The sequence below is a fragment of the Mycteria americana genome, chromosome 5, assembly GCF_035582795.1.
Source record: "Mycteria americana isolate JAX WOST 10 ecotype Jacksonville Zoo and Gardens chromosome 5, USCA_MyAme_1.0, whole genome shotgun sequence".
Taxonomy (NCBI): domain Eukaryota; kingdom Metazoa; phylum Chordata; class Aves; order Ciconiiformes; family Ciconiidae; genus Mycteria; species Mycteria americana.
In genome coordinates this window covers 47,992,727-48,015,169 of record NC_134369.1, presented here as the reverse complement: position 1 = coordinate 48,015,169, position 22,443 = coordinate 47,992,727, and the positions used below count along the sequence as shown (strand labels likewise).

General features: G+C 47.0%; 1 protein-coding gene and 2 long non-coding RNA genes across 3 annotated transcripts in view; 1 reads left to right on the top strand and 2 right to left on the bottom strand.

Annotated features, from left to right (window-relative positions):
• Positions 1–227: 227 nt before the first annotated feature.
• On the bottom strand, positions 228–3,178 carry LOC142410537 (uncharacterized). Its single transcript, XR_012775942.1, has 3 exons — positions 2,710–3,178; positions 2,367–2,570; positions 228–2,044 (listed from the first exon to the last, which is right to left on the bottom strand). It is a non-coding gene; the product is annotated as an uncharacterized LOC142410537 (long non-coding RNA).
• A 102-nt stretch (positions 3,179–3,280) lies between these two features.
• Positions 3,281–18,056, top strand: TMED10 (transmembrane p24 trafficking protein 10). The gene is made up of 5 exons (XM_075503266.1): positions 3,281–3,559; positions 7,707–7,827; positions 12,339–12,412; positions 16,237–16,363; positions 16,843–18,056. The coding sequence occupies exons 1-5, from the start codon at positions 3,335–3,337 to the stop codon at positions 16,962–16,964; spliced, it is 669 nt and encodes a 222-aa protein (XP_075359381.1). The 5' UTR covers positions 3,281–3,334; the 3' UTR covers positions 16,965–18,056.
• Positions 8,997–22,443, bottom strand: part of LOC142410538 (uncharacterized) — a 14,817-nt gene continuing 1,370 nt past the window's right edge. The window contains exons 3-4 of the long non-coding RNA XR_012775943.1: positions 11,644–11,795; positions 8,997–10,711 (exon numbers count right to left, since the gene is read on the bottom strand). This is a non-coding gene — a long non-coding RNA (uncharacterized LOC142410538). The remainder of the gene's footprint in view (positions 10,712–11,643; positions 11,796–22,443) is intronic.

The window sequence follows — 22,443 nt, the reverse complement described above, 5'->3', positions numbered from 1 at the left end:
CTTTCTAGAAGAAGTGGATGAATAATTTTGCATGGTTAGGGAAAACAGCGATTAGCATCGTAAAGCATATGTAGTTTTTATAGAAGTTTCTCAGTAGCTTGTAGTGGATTGCCAGGTGCAAGGCAGAATGCAAAAGGATTAGCACATAAAAGTAAGTCTAGAATAGTTTTTAAGAAAATTGTTTCAACTTTTTATTGTCTAAAAGAAGAAAATGCAGAAATGCCACAGCAGCTGACGCAGAAACAGTAAAAAAAAGTCTAATTACATCATTCACACACATTCATACACATTGTTTCATGGAGACAGCAAATTAGTGTTGTTTTCTGCCATTTACTGTAGATAAAAGATACATTTTGGTATGGCAAAAATTAACTACTGCCAACACTCTGTGAACTTCTTTGCCAGCTGGGAAAAAATTAGAAATTTGGTGGGAAAGGGCATATTTTTCTCAGTGGCCATTGCTGCCTCAAACTAGAGAGATGCCCAAAGGTGTCCGGTGCTCCTTTGTTAACACAGGGCTGAAAGCTGAATAATTCATTGCTCTCTTCATTATTTTCAAGACAGCAATGAAACTGCATTAGGGATATTTGGAAATATAAAAAGTATAGATGACCAAAATGGTTTAAATGTTGGCTATGTATCGTGATTGGCAGACGCCAAGGTAATATTTACTTTGGGGATACACCCATCTGTCCACAGGTTAGTGGCAGTGAATGAGTACCTGCTCCCCAGGTAATTGCCCAGCTCCCACAATGCGTTACATGGCAGATTAGGCTGAAATAGGTCATCGCTTCATCTCGACAGTTGTGTAACAAGTTACCAGTCTCTTCTCCTCTGTTAAGTGTTTCAGAATTACAGGAAGCATTTCATTTTGCCAGCCGTCACTATGTGGAAGCGTTAAGGCATGTCCCTGCAAGACTCTTATTTCTAAACCTGCAGCTGAAGGGATCTTAAAAAGCTTTCCCTCTGCTAGAATTTACTTTGCAGACTCAAGGAAGGTTGCCCCATTGCATGTTTAAGTGCTTTAAAGAGTGAAAAGCTGGGGATTGTGAAGAGACTGGCAGCAGCTCAGTACTACTCTCTTTCACCACACGCTAAAGCACTAAAGCGTTTCTGATGGGGTTTTATAATTAGATCTGAACTTGCCTGCGCGGCAGTTTCTAGCATAACGCATCCACATGAGAGAAGGCTACAACAGAAATTGGGGGATAAATTTGTCACTCATAAATGTAACTCATCTAAAAATGTACCGTGACAAAACAGCCACAATAGGAAGGGATTGTATTCAGTTACATATTTGCTCTTCAATGGTTGACTTCACACTTTGATTTTAGAAAATGAGGCTACCTTAACATGAATGAGCCCCTTTCTCTGATATTTGCCCCAGAAAATAAGGCATTATTGAATGTTTTAAATGTGCTAGAAGGCTGGGTACATATCATTGCTATGAGGAATGTTCTGCACGGACAGATTTGTCGTGCTGTGCGTGTTTCATCAGGAATTTTGTGGTACAACATTACAACATTTCATATCTTCAGATTCTAGGAATCTAGGTTTCTTAAAGCTTGTGAAATAGTATCTATTTCTGCCTTAAGTGCTGCAGTGGAAATAATGTTTTCACTGTGCAAATATACTTTGACATATTGCAGAAAGAGCTACATATTTATTTTGTTAAGGTTAAGCTTCCAAATAATTTAATTGTTCAAGTAAAGAAAGGTTTGTGAACCTATTAGAAAAATAAAGATGTATTGAAATGTGCAACAAGTGACCATAAATCCAATTTCAAACAATAAACTGGAGCTTAAAGTGAAGTAACGGACTTAATATTTGAGCACAGTCGACCTTCACTTAAAAGATACATGCTCTGCTAAGGAAGATTGTGGTTCCCCAAAATGCCATTTAAATGAAGGGCAAAGGTCTAGTGCTGGGAGTTTTTTTTGGTGAGGGTTCTCTTTATTTCCGTCCAAGCAAGGAGGTCACTCCATCACTGTACAGTTGGGCTTAGTTTCTGTTCCTTCGTGTGCCGGGCTTCATCGTATTGTCTCTGTAAATACGAGCACAAGGATGTGAAGGCACAAAGCTGTTCTTTGAAATGCTCTGGCCATGGCATGGCCTGTCTTGATCTCCACATGAACATCCAGGCATTAAGTTTGCTGGTTTAAGCCTCTTAAGATTGAAGTTTGTACCGATTCCTGATTCCTGCTTGTCATTAAAGACATGTTTTGCCAATGAGAGAGGACCGGGGATGTTTGAGAAATAAAAGTGAAACGATGGTGTAATTTTTTTTTTTTTTTAACTCAAGCTAATAGAAATAAAGGAGCTTTTTTACTTTCTAGCAATGTTATTGTGCATTTCTTTCTCCCTACCTTTCCTTATGTCTCAACACACCCAAGCAAGTTGCTTCTCCCACTCGTGCACAGTCTCGCCGGCAGTGCCGCTCCCTGCGGTCCCTGGGCAGGGTCAGCGCCGCAGGCCGGGGGAGGCAGCTGAGAAGGGAGGGAAGCCGGTGGTGTGGTGCCAGGGGAAGCAGCGGTTCAAAGCTGGTTGGTGGGTTATTTAATGCTATTTTCCTAAAGAGTAAAATAAAGCAAGAGGAAAAAAAGAAAAAGTAGATCTGAGTATATGCTGGAAAGGAAGAGAAAAACATAATCCTCCGCGTACCTTTAAAAATCATCATAATTGTATTTGCTGTCAAAACCACTTGCGTACCTCTGCTGCTATCGTATTTGCAGGATGCTGATCCAAAGAAGTGAGACATCCGATAAAACTAAACTGTCTTGGCTGAAGAAGACAAGAGGGAAAATACTCAGAAGTTTGAAAAACTAGTAACTCAACAGCAAGCGCATGCCCCAGCGAAGGGCCTGGGAGGCACCCAGCGCTGCGGAAGGCTCTAGGGCATTCAGACTGCCTGTCCGTCCTCAGTACGCTCCTCCGCACTGGAGCGCGGTTCGAGTTTTTTTAATTTTTCATTTCTTTAATGGACGAAATTATGATCAATCATTAGCATTCCTGACTAATGAATTCATTCCGTTGATCGTTTATTTAAGGCCTAAATAGCCCACCCGAAGGGACAAGCTTCGGTCCCTAAGTCCAGCACATCTGCACCTCGAGGAGGAGGCGGCCGGGAGGACACCGAGCCCCCGTTTCGCGTGGGACCGGGGGACGACGCTCCCACGCGCGCGGCGGCACCACCCACGGCAGCGCCCCGCGCCCGCCGGGCGCCTCGCGCAGCCCCGCCCCGCCCCCGGCCCCGCCCCCACCGTGACGCAGGCGGCGGCGTTGGTCACGTGTGGGGGAGGCGGAGGCCCGGCCCGCCGCACCCGGAGCCGCCGCCATGCCGCTGCCGCTGCCCGGCCGCCCCCGCCTCGGGCAGGCCCCGCTCCTGGCGCTGCTGCTACTGCTGCTGGTGGTGGGCCCGGCGCGGCCCATCTCCTTCCAGCTGCCGGGCAAGGCGCGGAAGTGCCTGCGGGAGGAGATCCACCGCGACACGCTGGTCACGGGCGAGTACGAGATCACCGCCCCGCCGGGCTCCTCCACCGGACCCTCCGCCAACCTCAAGGTGCGGCCGCGGCGGCGGCGCCCCGGCAGGCGGAGGGGGGGGCAGTGGGGGTAGGCCGGGGCGGGCGGCGTGGCCCCGCCCCCCGGCCGCGCGGGGGCGGGGCGCGGGGATGGATGACGTTTTCCACGCGTGACACCAGCCCGCGCGTGGGCTCCCGCCTGTGGCGCAGCGGGGGAGGGATGGGGCAGCGCTCGCCTTGTGCCAGGGGCCGCCGGCTCGCCCGGGGCCCTTGCCGTCTGGGAATTGGGTAGCACGGGGGCGGGGCAGGGTTTTGGCTTGAGCCAAATACAGGCTTTTTCCCCTCAAAGGTCTCGTCGCAGCGGCCCGTCCCGCCGGGCGCCGTACGATCCGCACGCCGAAGGCCTCCGAAGGCAGCGGCGGGATGGGCCGCTGCGGTAAGGCCGGCCTAGCGCTGCCGGCACCGTGTGAGGGCGGAAGAGTTCCGGTGACGTGGCTTTCCGAGGGCTCCCTCCCCGCGCACGCCCGGCCCGGCCCGGCCCGGCCCGGCGGGATGGAGCAGCAGGCCGCAGGGAGAGGGCGAGGTGGGGGCTTAGAAACCAGGTTTTGGTACACAACGTGGCTGTTCCCATCTTACTGTGTCATGGCTCGCACGGATTCTAAGGAGGCAGGTGTTTGCTACGGGGAGAAAAGGATCCTAAAGGGTCTTTAGGGAGTATAGGGGAAGGGTCAGCAGAATATATGTAACACACCTATGCGACAAGCAGCTGTTGAAACTTCAACAGCTTCACTTTAATTCTGCCCACAACCGGCCTTCCCCAGGCTTTCTTCAGATTTCCCACCTAGTGAGCAAGGTCCCTTGCTACGTAGGCAGTTCCTCACAGCTTTCTGCCTGTTTTGTATTTCTGTCTCAGCTCCCAAAGGCTTCAAAAGTAAGCACGCAAACAGGCAGAGACAGGGTGGGCTGCTCAGGAGTCTCTGAACTCAGCGTTACTGAGCGAGTATTTGAGATCTCCTGAAATCAAGTTGCCCTTCCAGCATCTGCCTACAGATGCCCAAAGGCCTTGGGTTTTTGGCAGCTGTGCTTGGTTATGGCTAGACAAGGCTGTTCCTGGAGTCTTGCTTTTTTTAAAAATCTTGTTCTGCTGTTCTTACATCATTTGTAAGAGGAAACTTGCCTGTGTATAGGCAGAGCCAAGCAGCTTTAATGCTTTAAAATGTTGCTGTAGTATTTGCCTGGTAAGGTGCATGTATTTCAGATCGAGTGCCATGTTCCAATCTGTCTCTTACCGCTTGGTGGTCAAGCCTACTGGTTCCCTGGTTGCCCACTCTTAGGTCAGCCGACCCCACAGTCTCTTCCAAAACTCACTTTTATGACAGAGGACTTGTCTAGGGAGGTGGGGAGGCAATTAATCCCATGCTTTAGTCTTAGTCTGGCTTTGCTGCTGAAGCTGGTGTCCAGGTAGGACTGCTCATGGAAGTTCTAATTTTTTCTAACTGCAAAATAAAAATTAAAAAAAAAAAAAAAGGTCCTGTACTAGTTTGAAAAGCTACAAAGGAGAAATCATAATTTATGCAATTCTTGCTTTCCTTCTTATTGTTCAGGTATGCTGTGGCTTCCCACCATGCTGGGCCTATTATGAGTGCTGTAACCCCTCTGCTAGGTGCATACTTTCTCTTTGTGCCTTTGTGGGAAGGGTTAGTTCAGGACATCATGTCTGCAGGTGGTCTCTCTCCTTCTGGACTGGTGGTCTGCTTCAGTGCCCTGGATCGGGCCACCGAATGTAGGAGGTTGGTAGTTAATCCTGGCCAGGCTCAGTTCGGTTCCTGCCGGTGAGCTAAGTTTTCTGTGTGTGATACCCCAGTGCTAACAGTGGCACCCTCTGTTTTGGAGGAATCCGCAGGCTCTGCCAGCTGGCTGCCGAGGGGCGGCGATGGGGCGGCTGAGGTCTCGCTTGGGCCCGGCCACGTGCCTCTGCCCCATTGTCGAGGCTGGCGGTTTGGGGAACCGTCGGGCTGTTTGTCAAGGGCGAACAATGCCCTGTCTGTAGGGCATTGCGTTACCGTAAATAACGTTAGAATAGCATGAAAAATCCCTTTCAGGTCAACTCCCCCACAAACGTTCTGGCTGGGCTATTAGCAGCTTCTCCCGCCCCCGCATGCCCGGCTGAATGGGCAGTGTATTTGGCTGATTTGGGTAATGCTATTCAGTTTTGATGAAAGCGGATAGCAGAGCTTTTACTGTCCAGAATCCTGTTCATGAGCAGGCTATTGCTAGAGCTGCAAAGGGCAAAAATGGATCGAGCTGCGTAATATCCTCTAGCTAAAGATTAGCTCCGGTGTCTACAAAGCCCTAAGGGAATAGTGCTCAAAATAATAGGGACATTTGAGAGCTTTCTTTACTGTGTTCTTGTCACCCCTTCTTGGGATGGAGAACCCGGTGTGCCAATTATATGATATCATCCTGATGAGGCTAGCGTCTTGGTTAATCAGGACTGCTCCATTGAATAGCGTGCACCACATGGTGGCCAAAACTCATGCTTTTACACCACGTCTGCGTGGTCAGATGCAGACAGTCCAGCACTCCAACAGGGTCTGCTGACTTGAGCTGGGTGCTTCCGATAGTCTGGTGGCCTCCGAACAGGAGGTGGCTTGTGACAGGGGGATGGCGACGCAGCTGCCTGTGCCTGACTGCGCAGGCGTGCTTTCGTCTGCTTGCTGCTTGAATACAGGTAGAGCTCTGAGCAGGAGCTGCAGCGCAGGAGGAGAGCGGTGCTCCTCATTGGTCTTGGATGCTGACAAATACCATATGGTGCAGGGGAAGCTACAACAAATCCCATAACAGACAACTACAGGGTAATCTCTATGTAGAGGAAGCTTGTTCCTAAAGTCTTGCCTGCTGTGGTTTATACCCCAAGGCATGGGGATCTATATACTTTATTATTTTTCCTGCCTTATGCAGCAACTCTCATTATCCTTGTGAAGGTCCGCACCTGTTCCGAGTCCAGCAGGCTGCTGGCATCAGTGGTATCCTGTGGCAGGGAGTTAATTAGGTGTTCTAATAAGAAGAAAGAAGAGTGTTTCCTTAGAATAATTTTGGGTACATAGCCCTTTTGTATGGCCTTTGTACAGGGAAATGAGGCTGTTTTTCTGTTGTAAGATGGAGTAAAGGACAATGTCTGACTTACCTTCTCCATACCACAAATTATTTTGTGTACTTCTGTCTTGCATACCTTTAAAATTATTCCCAAGCTTTTTAGTCTCTTCACCTCTAAGACTTTCAAAGACCCCTAGTAACTTTAGCACCCATGCTTTTTCAGACATACCTGTTGAAGGACAGAGTTCAGGGAAACTGGGAAGCATTCCAGTGGAACACACACTGTTGATTTTCATGCATTATTGTAACGGCTGCAGTTTTTTCACCCCTCTCCATGGTCAGAGTATTTCAACTGGACGGAGCCTTTAATTGAGCACAATGATTCTCAAGTCTGCGTCAGGAAATGTGTGTCCTTTTTTTTTGCTCTTTGTTGAAGCATTTTTGTAGACCTTCAACAGTTTTTGCCTATTCTTAGTAATTTTGTAGACTTAGCGCAAAGCAGTCATTATTCTGTCTGTGTAGTCTGAATTGTCCTCTGAAGTGGCCACTTTTACGGATCTTGGCACCCACACCTTGTATAACTCAGGGCCATGCTGATAGTTCATTTCTAGAGGAATAGATGGGCTCTTCTCCATTTCATCTTCTGGGGATTGAGTCTTTTTTTGTCCCATAATGCTTCTCCATATCTCTGTTGCTATGGGAATTTATGAATTTTACTTGCAAAAAGAAGGCAATAAATAACAGTTTGGCTCAGCTAAAGTTCCCAAATGTAGTCTCAGTTCAGAGGTTATAGGAGGAAGAGGAATTGGTGTGGTTTTGGGGTTGGTTGGTTGGTTGTTTTTTGGTGGGGTTCTTTTTTCTTTAATCTAAGAGTCAATAATTACCTTAGGGACACTCTGACTTTGTCAGCTCCTGCAGTGGGGATGAGGAAGAGAGGAATTTATATAGTTGTGACAAAGGAGGGAAACTGTTGAAAGGAGAATGCAGCAGCTCCAAAGGGGATGCTGTGAGAACTCTTCCTGCGTAGCACAGGCAGCGTGAGCCTGTGGCAGCGAAGCACGGTGTTCCTCACCCTCGTTGTCTCTTTTACAGATAACTGACTCAGCTGGGCACATCCTGTATGCCAAGGAGGATGCCACTAAGGGCAAGTTTGCCTTCACCACTGAAGACTATGATATGTTTGAGGCCTGTTTTGAGAGTAAGCTTCCTGTGGGTAAGTGAAGTAAAAGGTCTGTTGGCTGCTTCTAGCTTCCAAACAAGTTCATCTAGATGTGTGGATTAGGGGTATGGGTAAAGTGATCCTGAGCGTGGTCTGCAGAACACTGTTGACTTTTAAAGTTGATCTTCAGGAGACTGTGGGCAGTCTCACTGCAGAATATCTGCTGTCGGTGTTGCATTTGAAGTTAAGTAATCCTCTGTGGCTGTCATATAGAGCACTTGGGTTTCCTCTGAAAGGGGAATCGTGTGTTCCTCTCACAGAGGTCACCACAGCTGCAATGAGTGGCAGTACCAAGGAGGAAACCACAGCTCTTTTGCCCTTTTCATGTTTCTCCCCATCTTGCAGTCGAGCCAGGACAGAGCAGGATCCCATCATTTCCAGGACCCTGTCTTTCTCCCCAGCCGACCATCTCTCCCCATTTGGTGGAACGTGGTCTCTCCACAATGTGTACTTGGCAGCAGTCCTGTGTTAGGTTAGCAACCATTTTCTGGAGTTGGGGGGTGTGTGTGTATAGAGAACGTGGCCTTGGTTTGCACCCGCAATTGCTCTCTAAGTGGTCAATAAAGGGAAGGGGAAACGAGCAGTACGTCAGCCTTGCATTTGTGCTGCAGGGATGGTTGCCTAACGAGCGCTGAGGCTTGTTTCCTGTGAGTGTGACGCGTGTGCTGCTTTGAGTGGCTGGGCTCAACTTCAGGACAAATGTGCTGAAAACAGCCAACACATGGGCTGCAGTCTCATTTGCGGTGGTGTGAGCGCGTGCAAGTTCGTAGGTGCTCACGTCTTTTCACGGTTGCTGTCAGAGTTCTGCTTCCTGGACCCAGTTCTTCTTGGGTCTTAGCCTAAAAGATCCCAGATCATTTCACAGAGCAGTCACTAGCAGCATTCCTCATACCTGTTGAAAGGCAGCCTCTGTTTTGCTGTTCTGCTCCATGTGTAAGATGCAAATAGTTGGCAAGTTGAAGAGAACTTTCCAGAAAGAGAAGGCTATCTTCTTTGCTGGGGCTGGGAGGGATCTGGCTTGTAACACCTCTCTACGGTATTTTACAGATAAGACAGTGACCCCAAACGCTCAGGATTTTGCTTTTATTTCACTCCAAAGGTAGGGCTTCCAAATGCTCCTTAACGCATCGAGACATGCAGGCAGTAGTGACTCATATGGGAGTCACTCATGCTACTTACTGCCCAACACCTGGGTATTTGGGAAGTCTCCAGACAGTCCCACAAATCCTTTCATAGCTGCCATGTGATCACACACTGAAGTGCAAAAGGCTTCTTTCTTTAGTTGTGTCTAGACTCTTATTTCAGTGCTTGTGACCAAATGTTTCTTGCCTAGACTGAGCCCCTTATAGCTCTTTTGATTGTAGCAAATGTTTGTTCCCTGGCTCCTTTGTATTGTTGCAAGTTTGTTTTAAAGCTTTCAGTACTGATGAGGACAAAATATTTCTAAATGCATCTTCTACCTGATGACCAGTGGGGCGTTGAGGTACCAAAATGTAGAGCTGTTCAATTGAGCAGCTGGATCCTCTTCTGGAGGCTTTCTCTTTAGAGGCTTCCAAGCTGTCAGTTTCTTTTTGGACCCAGATGCCCCAAATTCCTTGCTAAAGAGAGATGCTGCATGGTGAGTATCTCCAGATTTCCCATGCCTGTGCTGGAAGTCAAGGAAGTATTCAAGGAAGGGAGGTGGCACTGTGAGGCTTGATCATCTGCAGGACTTGATTAAGGTTCTGTGGAAGAAGTAACCATGTCACAAGGAAGTGCCTTGTTTCCTCTATAAGGTCAGCATGGGACAGGGGGAACTGACCAAGTGCTGTTTTATCCCCATGTTTCTCTTTAAAAGTGTTTTTTTTTTTTTCACAGTTTCATCAAGTGAGGGCTCAGGACTTGTAATGTGGCAGACAGGGGGGATGTTGGTGGAGTACTGGAAGAGAAAAACTGTTGGCAGAGGAAGCCCAGAGCCGTTGGGACCTGAGGGGCCTAAGCAACTGGGATTTCTCAATCCTTAACCGCAGAAATGAGGAAGAGGAAGTGAGAAGCAGATCCTATTTAGAAGGTCCACCTTATCACAGTGGAGGAGTTCTTAGGGTGCTTCTTGGAGCTGTGAGTGTTTGCATGACAGGCTTTTTTCCCTCTTCTGGGGTGGAAGGGTCTTGTCTTCCTGACCAGTGCTCTGTTCCCAGGCACGCTTACTCTTGCACCATATGCTCATCTCTGAGATGAACAGCCTGGCCTGCACTACGTGCTCCCCTGTAGGGCTCTTCCTGTGTGCTAATCTTTACCTCTTTGCTCCTTCTGTAATCCTTTTCCCGAACTTTCTTAAGAGTGTTATGGCTCATTTTTTCTGGAATTCCTGTGGGAAAATTTTTTGGCATCCAGTTCAACCATCCTGGTTTTTCTGACTTTGCAAATTAGGAGTTCCCCTAATCTCCCAGGAAACAGTTCTGTGCTCATGTGAGATGACCTCTTGAAGACCTCCTGGGGGATGTAGGTATCAGTTTAGTTCAAGATCTCTGGGACTTAACTGGTTTTCTCTTTGCTGCTGATCGGTCTGCTCTGGTGAACCCTGGCTGCAGGAGGAACAGGGAGTTACTGAGGATCTGATGAGTGTGAAGGGAGCTGCCTAGTGCCTTGGGCTCAGTAAACTTGTAGAAGAGCAGCTTGAGTTTTTCCAGGCCAGTCCCTGACAATGTTAACCTCTTGCAGAATGTCTGCTTTCCATCCCTTTGCACCCAGCAGCTCTAAGGTTTCTGCTTGCTTACTGCCTCTTGGCAGCTCTCCCTTCCAGCCTGACAAATTAATCCTTCCAGTTCTGTTCTCCTGTTCACTGGCCTTTTCATCTTTCTCATCTCTTCCTGGAAGCTCCAGCTCTCCACCCAAGTTGCTGTAATTTAAACAACATTAAAAAAACCTCTCACTGAAGTGTGTGCTTTGAATTTTCTTCTGCAGCTACTGTTGGCTGTCCTACCTGCCAGTCTCCAGGCATGCTGGTATATGTATGGTGTAAGCGGTCAAAACTTGTGGTTGGAGAAAGGAGCACTGGGTGGTTATATACAGCCTGTCTGTTAAAGAACAGTGCTGGGATTTTAGTTTGTTTTTACAGTAACTGGTCTTTTTATAAGAAAACCAAAAAATTCCATCCTAATCCTAATTTATCCATTGGGCTCTTACATAGCTGGGTTTGAATTTTGAGCTCCTGTATCCCTCAGGAAATTTAAGAAACCATTTGTAGTTGATATGGACCATCTTGTCAGTAGATTATTCCATGTTCTGCTAACAGTAGAAGGTGGAGGTGATTCTACTCTGGTGTTGAAGTGCTGTTCAGTGGGTAGAGAGAAAATTTGGGGATGTTGTATTGAACATCTGGAGTATCTTCCTAGCTCCGACTGGAGTGACCCAGTGTAACCTGGACATTGAATTTGTTTGTGGACTGAAGGAATGTCCACCTGGCAGCCTCCTAAGGCAAAGTGTGAGTATTGGACATGCTCCTGGATAAAGACTCTGAAATTCATAGTACAAGTGAATTCAGACCTTGTGTTTTGCTGGCAGCCAGCTGAGGACAACTGTATGCCCCAACGTGCTGGGATTTGGGAATGTGTTATGTACAGACATTTCCTTGGTGGGTGGTGTGGTGGAATATGATACTCGGGTCAGCTGATGTGCTACATTCTTTAGGGTATCTTATATGCCTATGCTATATATTTATTTTTTTTCCTCTTGTGAGTGTTCTCAGATGTGACAGTTTGTAGCAGTTAAAAGAAGCTATTAGCCATAGGCGTCCCTAGCTTGAGGGCTACAGCCTTAAAAGATACCTACTGTGCTGTTGACCGCAGCCTTATCCTACTTGCTGTTTGTGTGGCTCCGGCTGGCAGTTCTCTGAAGTGGTGTTTTCCTGGCTTCAGAAGCCTCTTGCCATCTTGGGGTTTGCATTAGCAGTGTAGGTCTTGGACATCTGAGCTGTTCTTTCCCTGAAAAGATATGTTGGTAAAGGGATTGCCTTCATTTCTGCAGATACTGCAGCATGCGAGGGTCAGTAGTCCCCATATGCTGTATTCCTCAATTAGAGCAGTTTACCTTCTGCTCTTTTGAATGTAAAATCATTCACAACCCCAGTAACCTTGACAAGTTGCCGGTGCGCTTCCTGCTAGGAGGAACGTGGGCTTCCCGGCTGAATATTTGTCCCTCTGGTGACTTGTCTTTTGCCAGGCTGTCTCATAGCAGCTGGTATTCATCTTCTAATCCTCTGCAGTTTTTACAGTGATTTGCATCCTACACACACTTAGCGCTTTTAGTTACAGCTTGTTCTCATTATCTTCGGGAGGCTCTCCTTCAGCCAGGATTTATTGTGAAGTCTCTGTATTTTTAGGCTGGACTGTGCTGCCTCCGCAGTTAGCTGCAGACATGGAGGGAGGGGAGGGTTGTTGTGAGTTCTTCCTCAGTGGTGGGGAGAGCTGGTGATTTCCTGGCAGGCTGAATGTTTCGCACAATGAATCCTTTCATTATGGTTCCAGGAACAGGGAGGATGCCGGACCAGCTTGTGATTCTGGATATGAAGCATGGAGTTGAAGCAAAGAACTACGAGGAGGTATGTCCCCTGGCTGCCTGTGCTGCAGGCTCCCCTTTCCCAGCACTCATGTGATGCCATTTGTAGATCTGGGGCTCATGATGGGAAGCTCTTTTCCCAGTGGTGATGAAAGCCTGTATGCAACCTACAATTCCAGTGAAGCTTTGTGTGTTAGGGGAGGAAAAAAAAAAAGACAAACATCAACTAAAATTAATTCTGTACTCTGGGAACTGGAGCCTAGTGTGTGAATTTCTTTGCTAGGACAGCATGACCCAGCTTCTGAGCATAGGTATTAGAGGCAACAGGAGACTGAGAAGTGAAGTTTCCCCAGCCCCAGCAATGCAGGGCATTTTAGGTTAATATCAGATCCTCCTAAAGGTCAAATTGTGTTGTTACTGTTCTTACCTTCCTGAGATGTTGAGCCTAAGATGTGCTGGCTCAACAGCCCTGAAATGGTGCTTGTGCATTTCTAAGAACTAGCAGTGTATCAATATAAAGGTTTTTGGCAGAGTAGTAGCTGGTGTGAAATGGGTATTTGGTTTGAAGGCGTGACATTGCGAACAGGCATAAAGCCTAAACATTTCCATCTTAGGAGGACATAGCTTGCTTAGACCCAAGAGCCAGCTGTGCGGAATAGCAGTTGCCTTGTGGCTGGGACAGTCCTGGCTGGTTTGGATGCTGAATTTTGATGGCTGGTACTATGCATTTGGCTCATGAGAATTTGGGGTCAACCAGCCCCCAGCACAGAACCTGTGCCTGAGAAAATGGAAGTTGTTGGCAGAGAAAAGTTCCTGCAAATGATTGCTGTGTCCACTGTGCACAACAGCGTGGGAGATGCCTTAGGGAGGAGAGTAGGTGGCAGAGGAGGCTGTGTGTGGTGCCAGTTAGAAGACGAACAAATTTCTGAGACGAGCATGCTGGAGTTTTTATATCCTTTTGAGCTTCGGGCTAGCTGGTCCTGCGTGGCTTAAGTCAGTCTAAAGCACATCCTATGTGGAGAATAAAAAAGTGCTTGGGGTCGGAGAAGAGCAGAGCAATCACTGGGCTAGCTGTCTGGCAGCCAGCTGCTGAAGGATTACAAGATGTTGAAATCTTATGGGATGACCCCTGAGAGCGTAACTGGGAGGATTATGGTGACTACATTTGCAGAATTTCTTTAAATACAATCCCACAGCATACTTTGAGTTATGTTACTGTAGTGCTACTTAGAAACATTGTCCCTATGCAGAAAGGCCCATATATCTACGTACTCACTGGTTGTACTGATAAAACTGTCTTGGAATAAAAGTAAGTATCCATTATGCTCGTCAGTGTAGTTAGATCGATGGAAAAGGTCCATGGACAAACACGGGAAAAGAAGAATTTAGACTTGCAGTCCTACCTGATACCAAATGCAGATCTTGGCAGTGCTGGCAAGCATCCTTGACTTGTGAGGACCTCTCAAGAGTGGCAGACTGTGGTGAGCTTTGTTGAGCAGTGTGTCTGCAAAGGACTCAAACTGGTTTACTGTTTGTACAGCTGCTACAGATATTTAGCCACACTGCTTTGCAGTGTGTTTTCTTTTTTTCATCCTCTCTCCACAGGTTGCTGTAGTATTTCTGGGTTTTGACTTGACAGGTTGCTGTTTGGTGTCGGAGGGGAGGACTGTTGCTCAGGTTTCTCTCCTGGAATTGCTGCCTTTTTGAGCCTTTTGCTTGTGGTGTTCATCTGCTGTAAGGTACCAGTGACCTGTCTCTCCCTCGCCTCAGTTCTTCTTGTTGAACTGCTGCAAGGAGACTTGATGCAGGGAGTTGAACGAGGGTCACTGATACTGTCTTGCTTGTGCATGGATATATACAGTGGGAGGAGGGGTGATGTCCAAGTCTGGCTTCATAAGCTTTCATAGATCCAGACATCCTTGGAGCAAAGCAACTGGGAGAGTGAGCTGCATTAGAAAACCTAACTGCATGGCAATGTCATACCTTAGTTCTCTGGGGTAGGGAGGAATAACTTTTTCCATTCATTAAGTAGAAATGAAGGTAGGGAAAAGTGAAAAGACTTTTCAGAGGGCACCAAGAAGGCTTGGTGATCTAGGTTCCTTCCCAGATCAGCTACTCCTCACCAGTTCTTGGCTACAGCGTGTCTCCTCCTATGCTAGGAAGAGAGTTAGGCTTTGATGAATCTTTGAGTGGCCCTGAGAAGTTCAGTGGAGTTGTTGCCCCAGTTGTTCTGGTGGTCCAGATGTTCCTTCTAGGATGATGGTGTTCCACCATCACAGATGCTTTGTTCCTTCTAGGATGATGGTGTTCCACCATCACAGATGCTTGGTGGGCTTTTTCCAAAATGCCTTGGAGCAGCTGTGCATATTGATTTCACTAAGGATGAAAGAGGTTCCAGGATGCGCGTCTCGGAGTACATGCGGGACTGAAAGTAGCTATCAGATGTTTCTACCTACACCTATTAAGAGCAGCTGAAGGGATGCAGGATGGAGAAGACAAGCCTTGGTTTTTCCCAGTGGAACCTTTGTAGCCCTCTGTGAATGAGGAATAGTGCCCTCCAGGAAGATAATGGAGCTGGTCAATGCAAGGTTAGCTTGTCAGTAGAGCTGCCTGAGACCTTGTGTGTTTTGCAGACCTGCTGCTCTAGCTTTGTCAGCAGAGTCTGGGGCATAGGCACGCTTACACTGGTGCCAGTTTTTCAGCAAAGCTCTGCTGGCAGATATGTGTCCAGGCTACAGGGTTTTATCAGTACAACCTATTGGCTAGAAAGTGGGAGGGGTTTAACCTCCTGTTTTCTACCCCTCCTCACAAATGCACTCCAAATTGACACTGCTGTGCTGGCAGAGCTGTAATATACAGCTCGCCTCAGCATAAAAATCCTCAGATGACTGCTTGAGGGCCTGCTGCTTGCCAGGATGTGCGTGTCATGAGAAGACCCTTCAGTGAAATGGCTGATTAGCTAGCACTGGCCTGGTCACGAGCATCTCTTCAGATGGGCTCTGACACCCAGGCAGCTGCCTCTGGAAGCAGTGTTTTGGGCATGCCTGCACACCCAGGTGCCCCTTTCTAATTGCATTTCCTGTGGATTTTTCTTTTTGGATACAAGTCTGTGACTTGTAGGACTGTGGGTTGCATGTTCTGCACAAAAATGATGTCCTATAAAACCAGCTTTGATAAGGGAAGTGTATTTTTCTTTTTCTTTCAAACTGGCTCAAAGGCAGCCCATCCCATAAGTATTCCAGCAGCGTCATCTGGTGGCTTGAGGCAGATAGAGCTCTTTGTAGCTGCGTGGTCCCTACCAAGAGCATATACTGCCCTTGAGGTTATCAGTCTAAGTGATAAAAGCCCTGAGCTCTTGTGGGTGTAATCAAACCACTACTACTGGGAATCAGGCTGCCCAGGCTTTCTGGGGCGTGTGGCAACAGTTAGGAAAGTGAGTCTCGGTGCTAATATCCTGTGTGCCTATAGAACAATATCGTATGCGTATGCAAGTTAGTCACCTGTATCTCAGTCTGTGACTTCTATTCACTGGAGGTTTAGTCATGTGGCAGGCTCTTCTACCCACTCCTCAGAAGCCAACTGTGAATAAGCTAACATTAGGCCGAATAAGGAAGAATTGTGCTTGTATGCATACCGTGCTCCTCCGTTGTGTAGGAGGGGTAGTAGGAAAGTGTGTTTCAGAGAACAGGTGGGAGAAGTGATAGTGTTTTATGCAACGGTAGTTTCTGGCTTGTAGAGGTGTTTCCCTAGGGGAAGGATGCCCCAGATCTGTAGTATGTGAGGAGGAGTGGTTCAAACTGGCAGTAAAAGCCCATGTGGGAGCTTTTGGTTTTGGCTCAGTGATTGCCTGACTCTTCTGTTTTCTAGATTGCTAAAGTGGAGAAGTTGAAGCCTCTGGAAGTAGAATTGAGGCGTCTGGAAGATCTTTCAGAGTCCATTGTTAACGACTTTGCCTATATGAAGAAACGAGAAGAGGAGATGAGGGACACGAATGGTAAGAGACTGTGTGCTCCTTCAGCGGGATGGAGCTCTAAGACCCCTTACTTCTGCTGAATGTGTTATTAGGACAGCATTTGGAGATCAAGCAATTATAGTGGTCTCTGCCTGTTCCCTTCCTAGTAAGGGAAGCTTGCTGGTATTTCTCTCCTTCTGAAGCAGTCACTGAGTCTTGTGTGTCCCATCTCTAGAAATCATTTCCTTCTGTCTCCATTCCTAATGTGAATTACTCTGTACCATTTAATGTTGCCCATTAACCACCGTTTTGCCTTGTTCCCTCTCATCCTTCTCGTTATTCCCTCTGCTTTTATTGGGTGTTCCCACTGCTGGTGCTTGGGTGCCCTTGCCTTCCTGCTGTATGATATCTTGCCTTTGAAGTTTTGCACGGGTGGGGAGAGAAAATCCTGGGAACTTAGCCCTCTTGAGCCACATCCTGTGATGTCAGACTCCCGTGCAATGGTTTGTTGTCTGTTTCAGAGTCGACAAACACCCGGGTTCTGTACTTCAGCATTTTCTCCATGTGCTGTCTCATCGGACTGGCCACCTGGCAGGTTTTCTACCTGCGTCGCTTCTTCAAGGCCAAGAAACTGATTGAGTAAAGGAGCAAGTCCTCCTCCCCCTCCTCTCAGACCCAGCTGGACACCGCTGGGACCCAGCCGTGGCCCCCTGGAGCCATCTCACAGATGATACCCACTGACTGGAGCTTTTCTGCAGATACTTGGACCCTAAAGGGGGAGGGGAGCCTAAACATTGGAGGCAACGGGGGACTTGTGAAATCCTGTTGGATGTTGAGGGTGGGGGAGGTTGTGATGGGTTTGGGGATTCCTGGGGCAGCGATTAAATAAAAAAAAAAGATGTTTCCATGACAGCTGCAGCAAGTTTTTGCGCTGTCTGTTCTCCTTTTATAATCTTGGCTTGATGATGTCTCCCATCTGTCTGTGACTGTAGCGTTACTCTGAGCCACTTGACCCTGCTGAGCTCTTTAGGTGCCATGCAGCTAGCACTGGGGCAGAGCGGGGGATTCCCTGTTCTCACCAGCTGGGATCTAAGCCTCGTGCAAACGGAGGTGAGTGTAAAGCAATAGGATTCATCATTCCAGCAGGGCCTGAGGATAGAGGGAGGTCCAAGGTTTGGTCCCTGTCGTGGACCTCTGTGTTTCTCCCTGTGGGAGCTGGTGTCTTTATGCTGACAGGTCAGGGCACTTGAGCATATGGTGGTTCAGCCTGGAGGAAGGGGAGCCTTGGAAGGAAGGCTTGGGAATGTGTTTGAGCTTGGAAAGGAGAAGCCTGCTTTGCTCAAATAAGCTGTCCAGCCTTGGTCCTGCCCTTGCTCCACATGTTTTTCTTGGATTTGCCTCTCTTGTTCTGAAATGATGCAGCAGCTTTCCTGAAAGCCTTGGTCAGGGACGGCCTTTTGTGCAGACAGGAGGCCTCAGTCAGATACAGTCACAGAGCAAATAGGAGCAGGTTATGCTAGGGAACTTGGTCTTACATTGAGCAGGAGACTTTTCTCATCTAGCAGGGTAGCGTTTATCCAGTAGGCAGCTGGCTGAATCTCATTTTCTGAGACCTTAAAGCAAGGTGGGCTGCTGCTCATGTGAAGCATGAGGGCCTGTACTCTGCATTGAGGTCTGAGGGTGCAAGGGTGCTTTGCAGGTTGGCAGAGGAGTTGGAAGAATGTGGATGAACTCATGTGGATGAACTCAAAAAAGCAGTACAGGGTAGTAATAGGCTAATCCTGTGTCTGGGGCACGTCTGAACTGTGCCCTCAACAGAATTGTTATTCTCCTACGTGGTACTACAGAGAAAGCAAACAGCTTCTCATCATTTCTCAGCCGTCCAGATGGCATGATGTTAAATAAGCCAGGCTGGGAAAAAACAGGCAGGTTAACTTCCTGGACTTACCTGATGCAGTCTTAAAAGCTGCAGTGATTAAAATTCTTTCACCTTCTTTGCATTCCTTCAGAGCAAATGGTTCAGCAGCACAGCATTCTAGTATCATGTGCCTAGATACTGCTGACTAGGGAAGGGGTTGTCATGGCCCTGGGCCCGGGCTACCATTTTGAAAAAAGCATGATTTTATAATTTCTGACCTGAATCTGATCTGTTGCTGGGAAGGAAATGGTTGTCCAGGGTGAGGCAATGGGAAAGAGGATGAAAAGATGATCTCCTGTCATCTAAATACATTAGTACTTTGCTTCCCCTTCGCCATTGCCAAGTTCCTGGAGTTGTTAGTTCCCCTGGCAAGTGCTTAGATTGCTTTTAATTTGTTTCTTTTTTGATAAAGCCATATTAAGAACCCAAGTCCACTCCTCTGCCCTTGCATCCATTTTATCCTTGTATGTTTTTGAAAGCTGTTACAGTGGAGAACAGCAGAGATGCCACAGGACTGAATTACAGAAGTCATTTGAAGGTAGTTTTAGGTCCTACAGTTTGAAGCCTGTAGATCTGTAAAGGTTTTGCTTTTGTTTTTATATAACTTGAAAAGACAGTACAAGAAAGGGTCTTTTCCAATCTTGTCTGTTTGATATCCTCTCCCCGTCCTTATCGGAGTACAAAGGTATCTTTATCTTAAAAATGGTGGCGAGGCCTTAAGTTCCCCGGGTGACTGTTACACTATCATCATTCTGGTGTTGCATTTTGATCTTCCTTGTACTGGTATGGTTACTGGGGAGCAGGTGTGGGGGACTGGTGTGGATTTACCTGTAATGACTGGTTGGGGGATTTTTGTCAACTTTCTCAAATAAAATTTCTTTGGGGAAAAACAACCCACCTCAGTTGTCCGTGTGAGTCTTGTCCTCTTTGTGCACATTCCTACCGACTGCTGTTTCCTGCAAGCTGACTTGTCGCAGGAAGCAGCAAGTACACAGCCCCCCTGCAAGCCTTTGGGTTTCTCTAGCAACAGTTAATTTCTAAGGAACTTGAGAATTCCAGACTTGGGAAAGATAATGGCTGCACAGGCTTCTCCGTGGAGTGGGACCAGCACAGCAAGCAAGATGTCTCTAATACAGGTTACTGTTTGTTGCCTTTCTTCCCCCCCCCCCCCCCTTCCTAATTATATCCCTCTATGTGGAGGAATTTTGGGGCTGATAGTGAAACAGGGCTGGTGCTCTATAGAGTACAAGATCCAGTTTTTCACTGTTGGCTCCCATGTAAAGCTTAGTTCATTAAGACAAATGGAATTGCTTTCTGTTTTGTGCTTTAGAGGAAATCGAAATTGTTGCAAAGATGAGTTGGTCCTATGTGAGTGGCAGATGCTTACTGAAGAGAGTGGCTAGGTATTTACCGAACTGCTGTCAGACCTCTGCTGAGCCTGCGAGCCTTTTGTCGCGTAGTAGCCAAGTGAGTTACGCCATGTAACAGGACTGGGAGCATGTAAGTGCTACATAACTAGTTAGTATTGTCAGGGAGAATTTCAACAAGGGAAATTCCCAGATCTTTGGATAAGGATTAGCCTCTGCAAGTTCTTGCCTGGATGAATATTTGAGTATGTGAAATCGTACAGCTGTTCTCATGCGGTAGGTTGGCAGTGGGTCTATGCTGTTTTACAGCACTGCGGATGTAGAGCTGGTGTCTTCATTCCATTTTACTTCTGGGAAATGGGCTAAAGTTGAGCTGTTGCAGATACTTGGGTCTGAGCCCATCTTTGTGTGTGACAGATGCATCACTGGTAAATCTATAATTGCCTGTAGCAAACTGCATCAGACGTTTCCAGCCTCTTCCACCCACTTGTCAATGTGACTAACGATTTAATTATCACACTACTTATCACAGCGCGTGAGTGTTCTTAAGTAAGGTCTATCTTTGTGTAGTCCCCCTCCTGCTATGCCAACGTAGGCTGCGCCCTCTACAAAGTGCCTGCTGCAGCTGCCGTGTGCATGCACGCGTGAGGGGATGAGCATTTTACACACTCTGTTGCTCATTTCTTACAAGCTGCTCAGGTATGAGAGAAATAATCCAAGTGTACAACACCTGTGTTGTCTCCTAACTGGCAGATCAGGGACTTTCAACTCAAACTAGTTTAACAACTGGTTGGCGAGATCATTAGGGGATTCCTGCCTGTGCATTTCATGGCGTCCTGCAGCAGAGGTTTGGGAAAGTAGCTTGGCGTCTCTTCACCCCTGCCAGTTCATGTGATGTATTTCTGTCTCTCATATCTTTAGTTGTGTTCCTCCGCTGTACTTGTCTTTCAGATGCCTGACATGGCCTTGCCCTTGGTGAACAAAGTCTCTGGGAAACAAACTTCCTGTATGTTGAAGGTGGCTTGTTGGGAAGGAGAGAGCACAAACCTGAAATGGATACATCTTTCTCAGGAGAAAAAAAGTTGGGTCTTGTGAAGACTGCAGGAGTTCAGGGCTGGTAGTTTTGCCTGTTGCCCCTTCTCCACCTGAAAAACTTGTCAGGCTTGTGCTTGTTCTGTTGTTCCTCCCCCAGACCACCACTGGTGGTGGCTCTGGCAGACCTGCCGTTCTCTGAGGAAGGTGGAAGGAGCAGAGTATTTAGGAAAAACTGCCTGTTGGCATTTCTTGGACCTTTTTGTAAACTGAAACAGGTGAGCCCAAGCTTTTGCTGCAGCACTAAAATACTTGTATTTGCTCAGCAGTGTTTGTAGGAAGCCTGTTTTGCTTTGCACTGGCAGGAGCTGGGAGTTGCTCTGTTTCAGCTGCAGCTGAAGTGACTTAAATTTTCTGCAAAATGGCAATAATTGATGCCTGATTATTCCTTCTGTTGCCAGAGGTCCATGTGGTTTATCACCTCAAACTCAATGCATTAGCTTCTGCACTTCCAGCTTGCTGACACAGCCTGCCAGAGGACCTGTGGTCTCCAGGTGTCTGTCCCAGTGATCGTAGCTATGAGGATCATTTGTTTAGCTCATGTTTGGACAAAACTGCTGTGTCCTGAAGGACCCCTCTGACTTGTTCTGTTTCAGTTTTTGCAATAAGATGTACATGTTCCCACTTCCTCTGGGGGCACGTTACTCAAAAAAAGGCAACGACAGAACCATGCTCATGTTGCTCAGTCTCACTTCTGCGGTTTCCTCTGTCACTTAATTTCCCTTCATAGCTGATATTCCTGAGGTACCTTTTCCCTGAGCTTTTGAATCGGTTGCATTATGTGATCTTTGCATAAGTTGCACCAGGAAGTTCTGTTGGAATTGTAACGAGATGAACTTGTTTTTTCTTGGTTATATGGGGGATGCTGTTCCTACAGCTGCCACACAGCCCAGGCAGGCAGAGGAGAGGGCGTGCTTATGTTTTCCAGCTATATCCCATTGCAGCTCTGGTCTGATCTGCTGCAGAGCTTTACACTCTAGGGTTTTCTCACACATACCAGCTGCTTGGTCTTTTATTTCCCCCTGATTATACTTTGTTTGGATAATCTTCCCCCAGGTGTAAGATATTTGCTATACATATGTAACTGGAATCTTATGGTGTTGTCGTCTTAATATAATTAACCATGTAGATGCCTTGTCACTTCTTCCTTCTCAATGTGGGCTGCTCTTTCTGTGTGTTACTAGCATAATCAATGTACTGCCTTGACTCTGAAAACCATGAATGAGATCTTTGAACTGAGGCTTGATACTTGCTATGATTTGGTTTAAATGACAGTGTTCTTATCCCTATCCAAATTAATCCTTCAGTAATGATTTTGCAAGAGGCAGAATGGCACATTGTCTCTAGGTGGTGTGATTTCTTTAAATGCTTGAGTAAAAAATTCAGTATGAAGTCAGGTGTATATTCTTCAGTCATATTCCAATAAACCTGAGTGGGCAGTGGCTGCTACTTCCCTTAGGGACATCCTGCTGTGAGAATTACTGCCCTGCTTTTTAAAGCGTAGTAAAGACAACACTGTGGGGTGGCTAAACCTGATTGTAGCTACTACTGTGATCATTTTATGGAAGAATTTGTATGATACTGTAGATAATGGCAAGATAACTCTACTTGTCAAATCAGAAAAATGAAGATTGACTTTTTCAATTAGTCTTCTGGTTTTCTACAACTGTTCAGATTCCTTAATCCCATTTTCGTGAGATTTTGCCATCTAGATTTTTTTTTTAAATTATTATTATTTGCCAGCT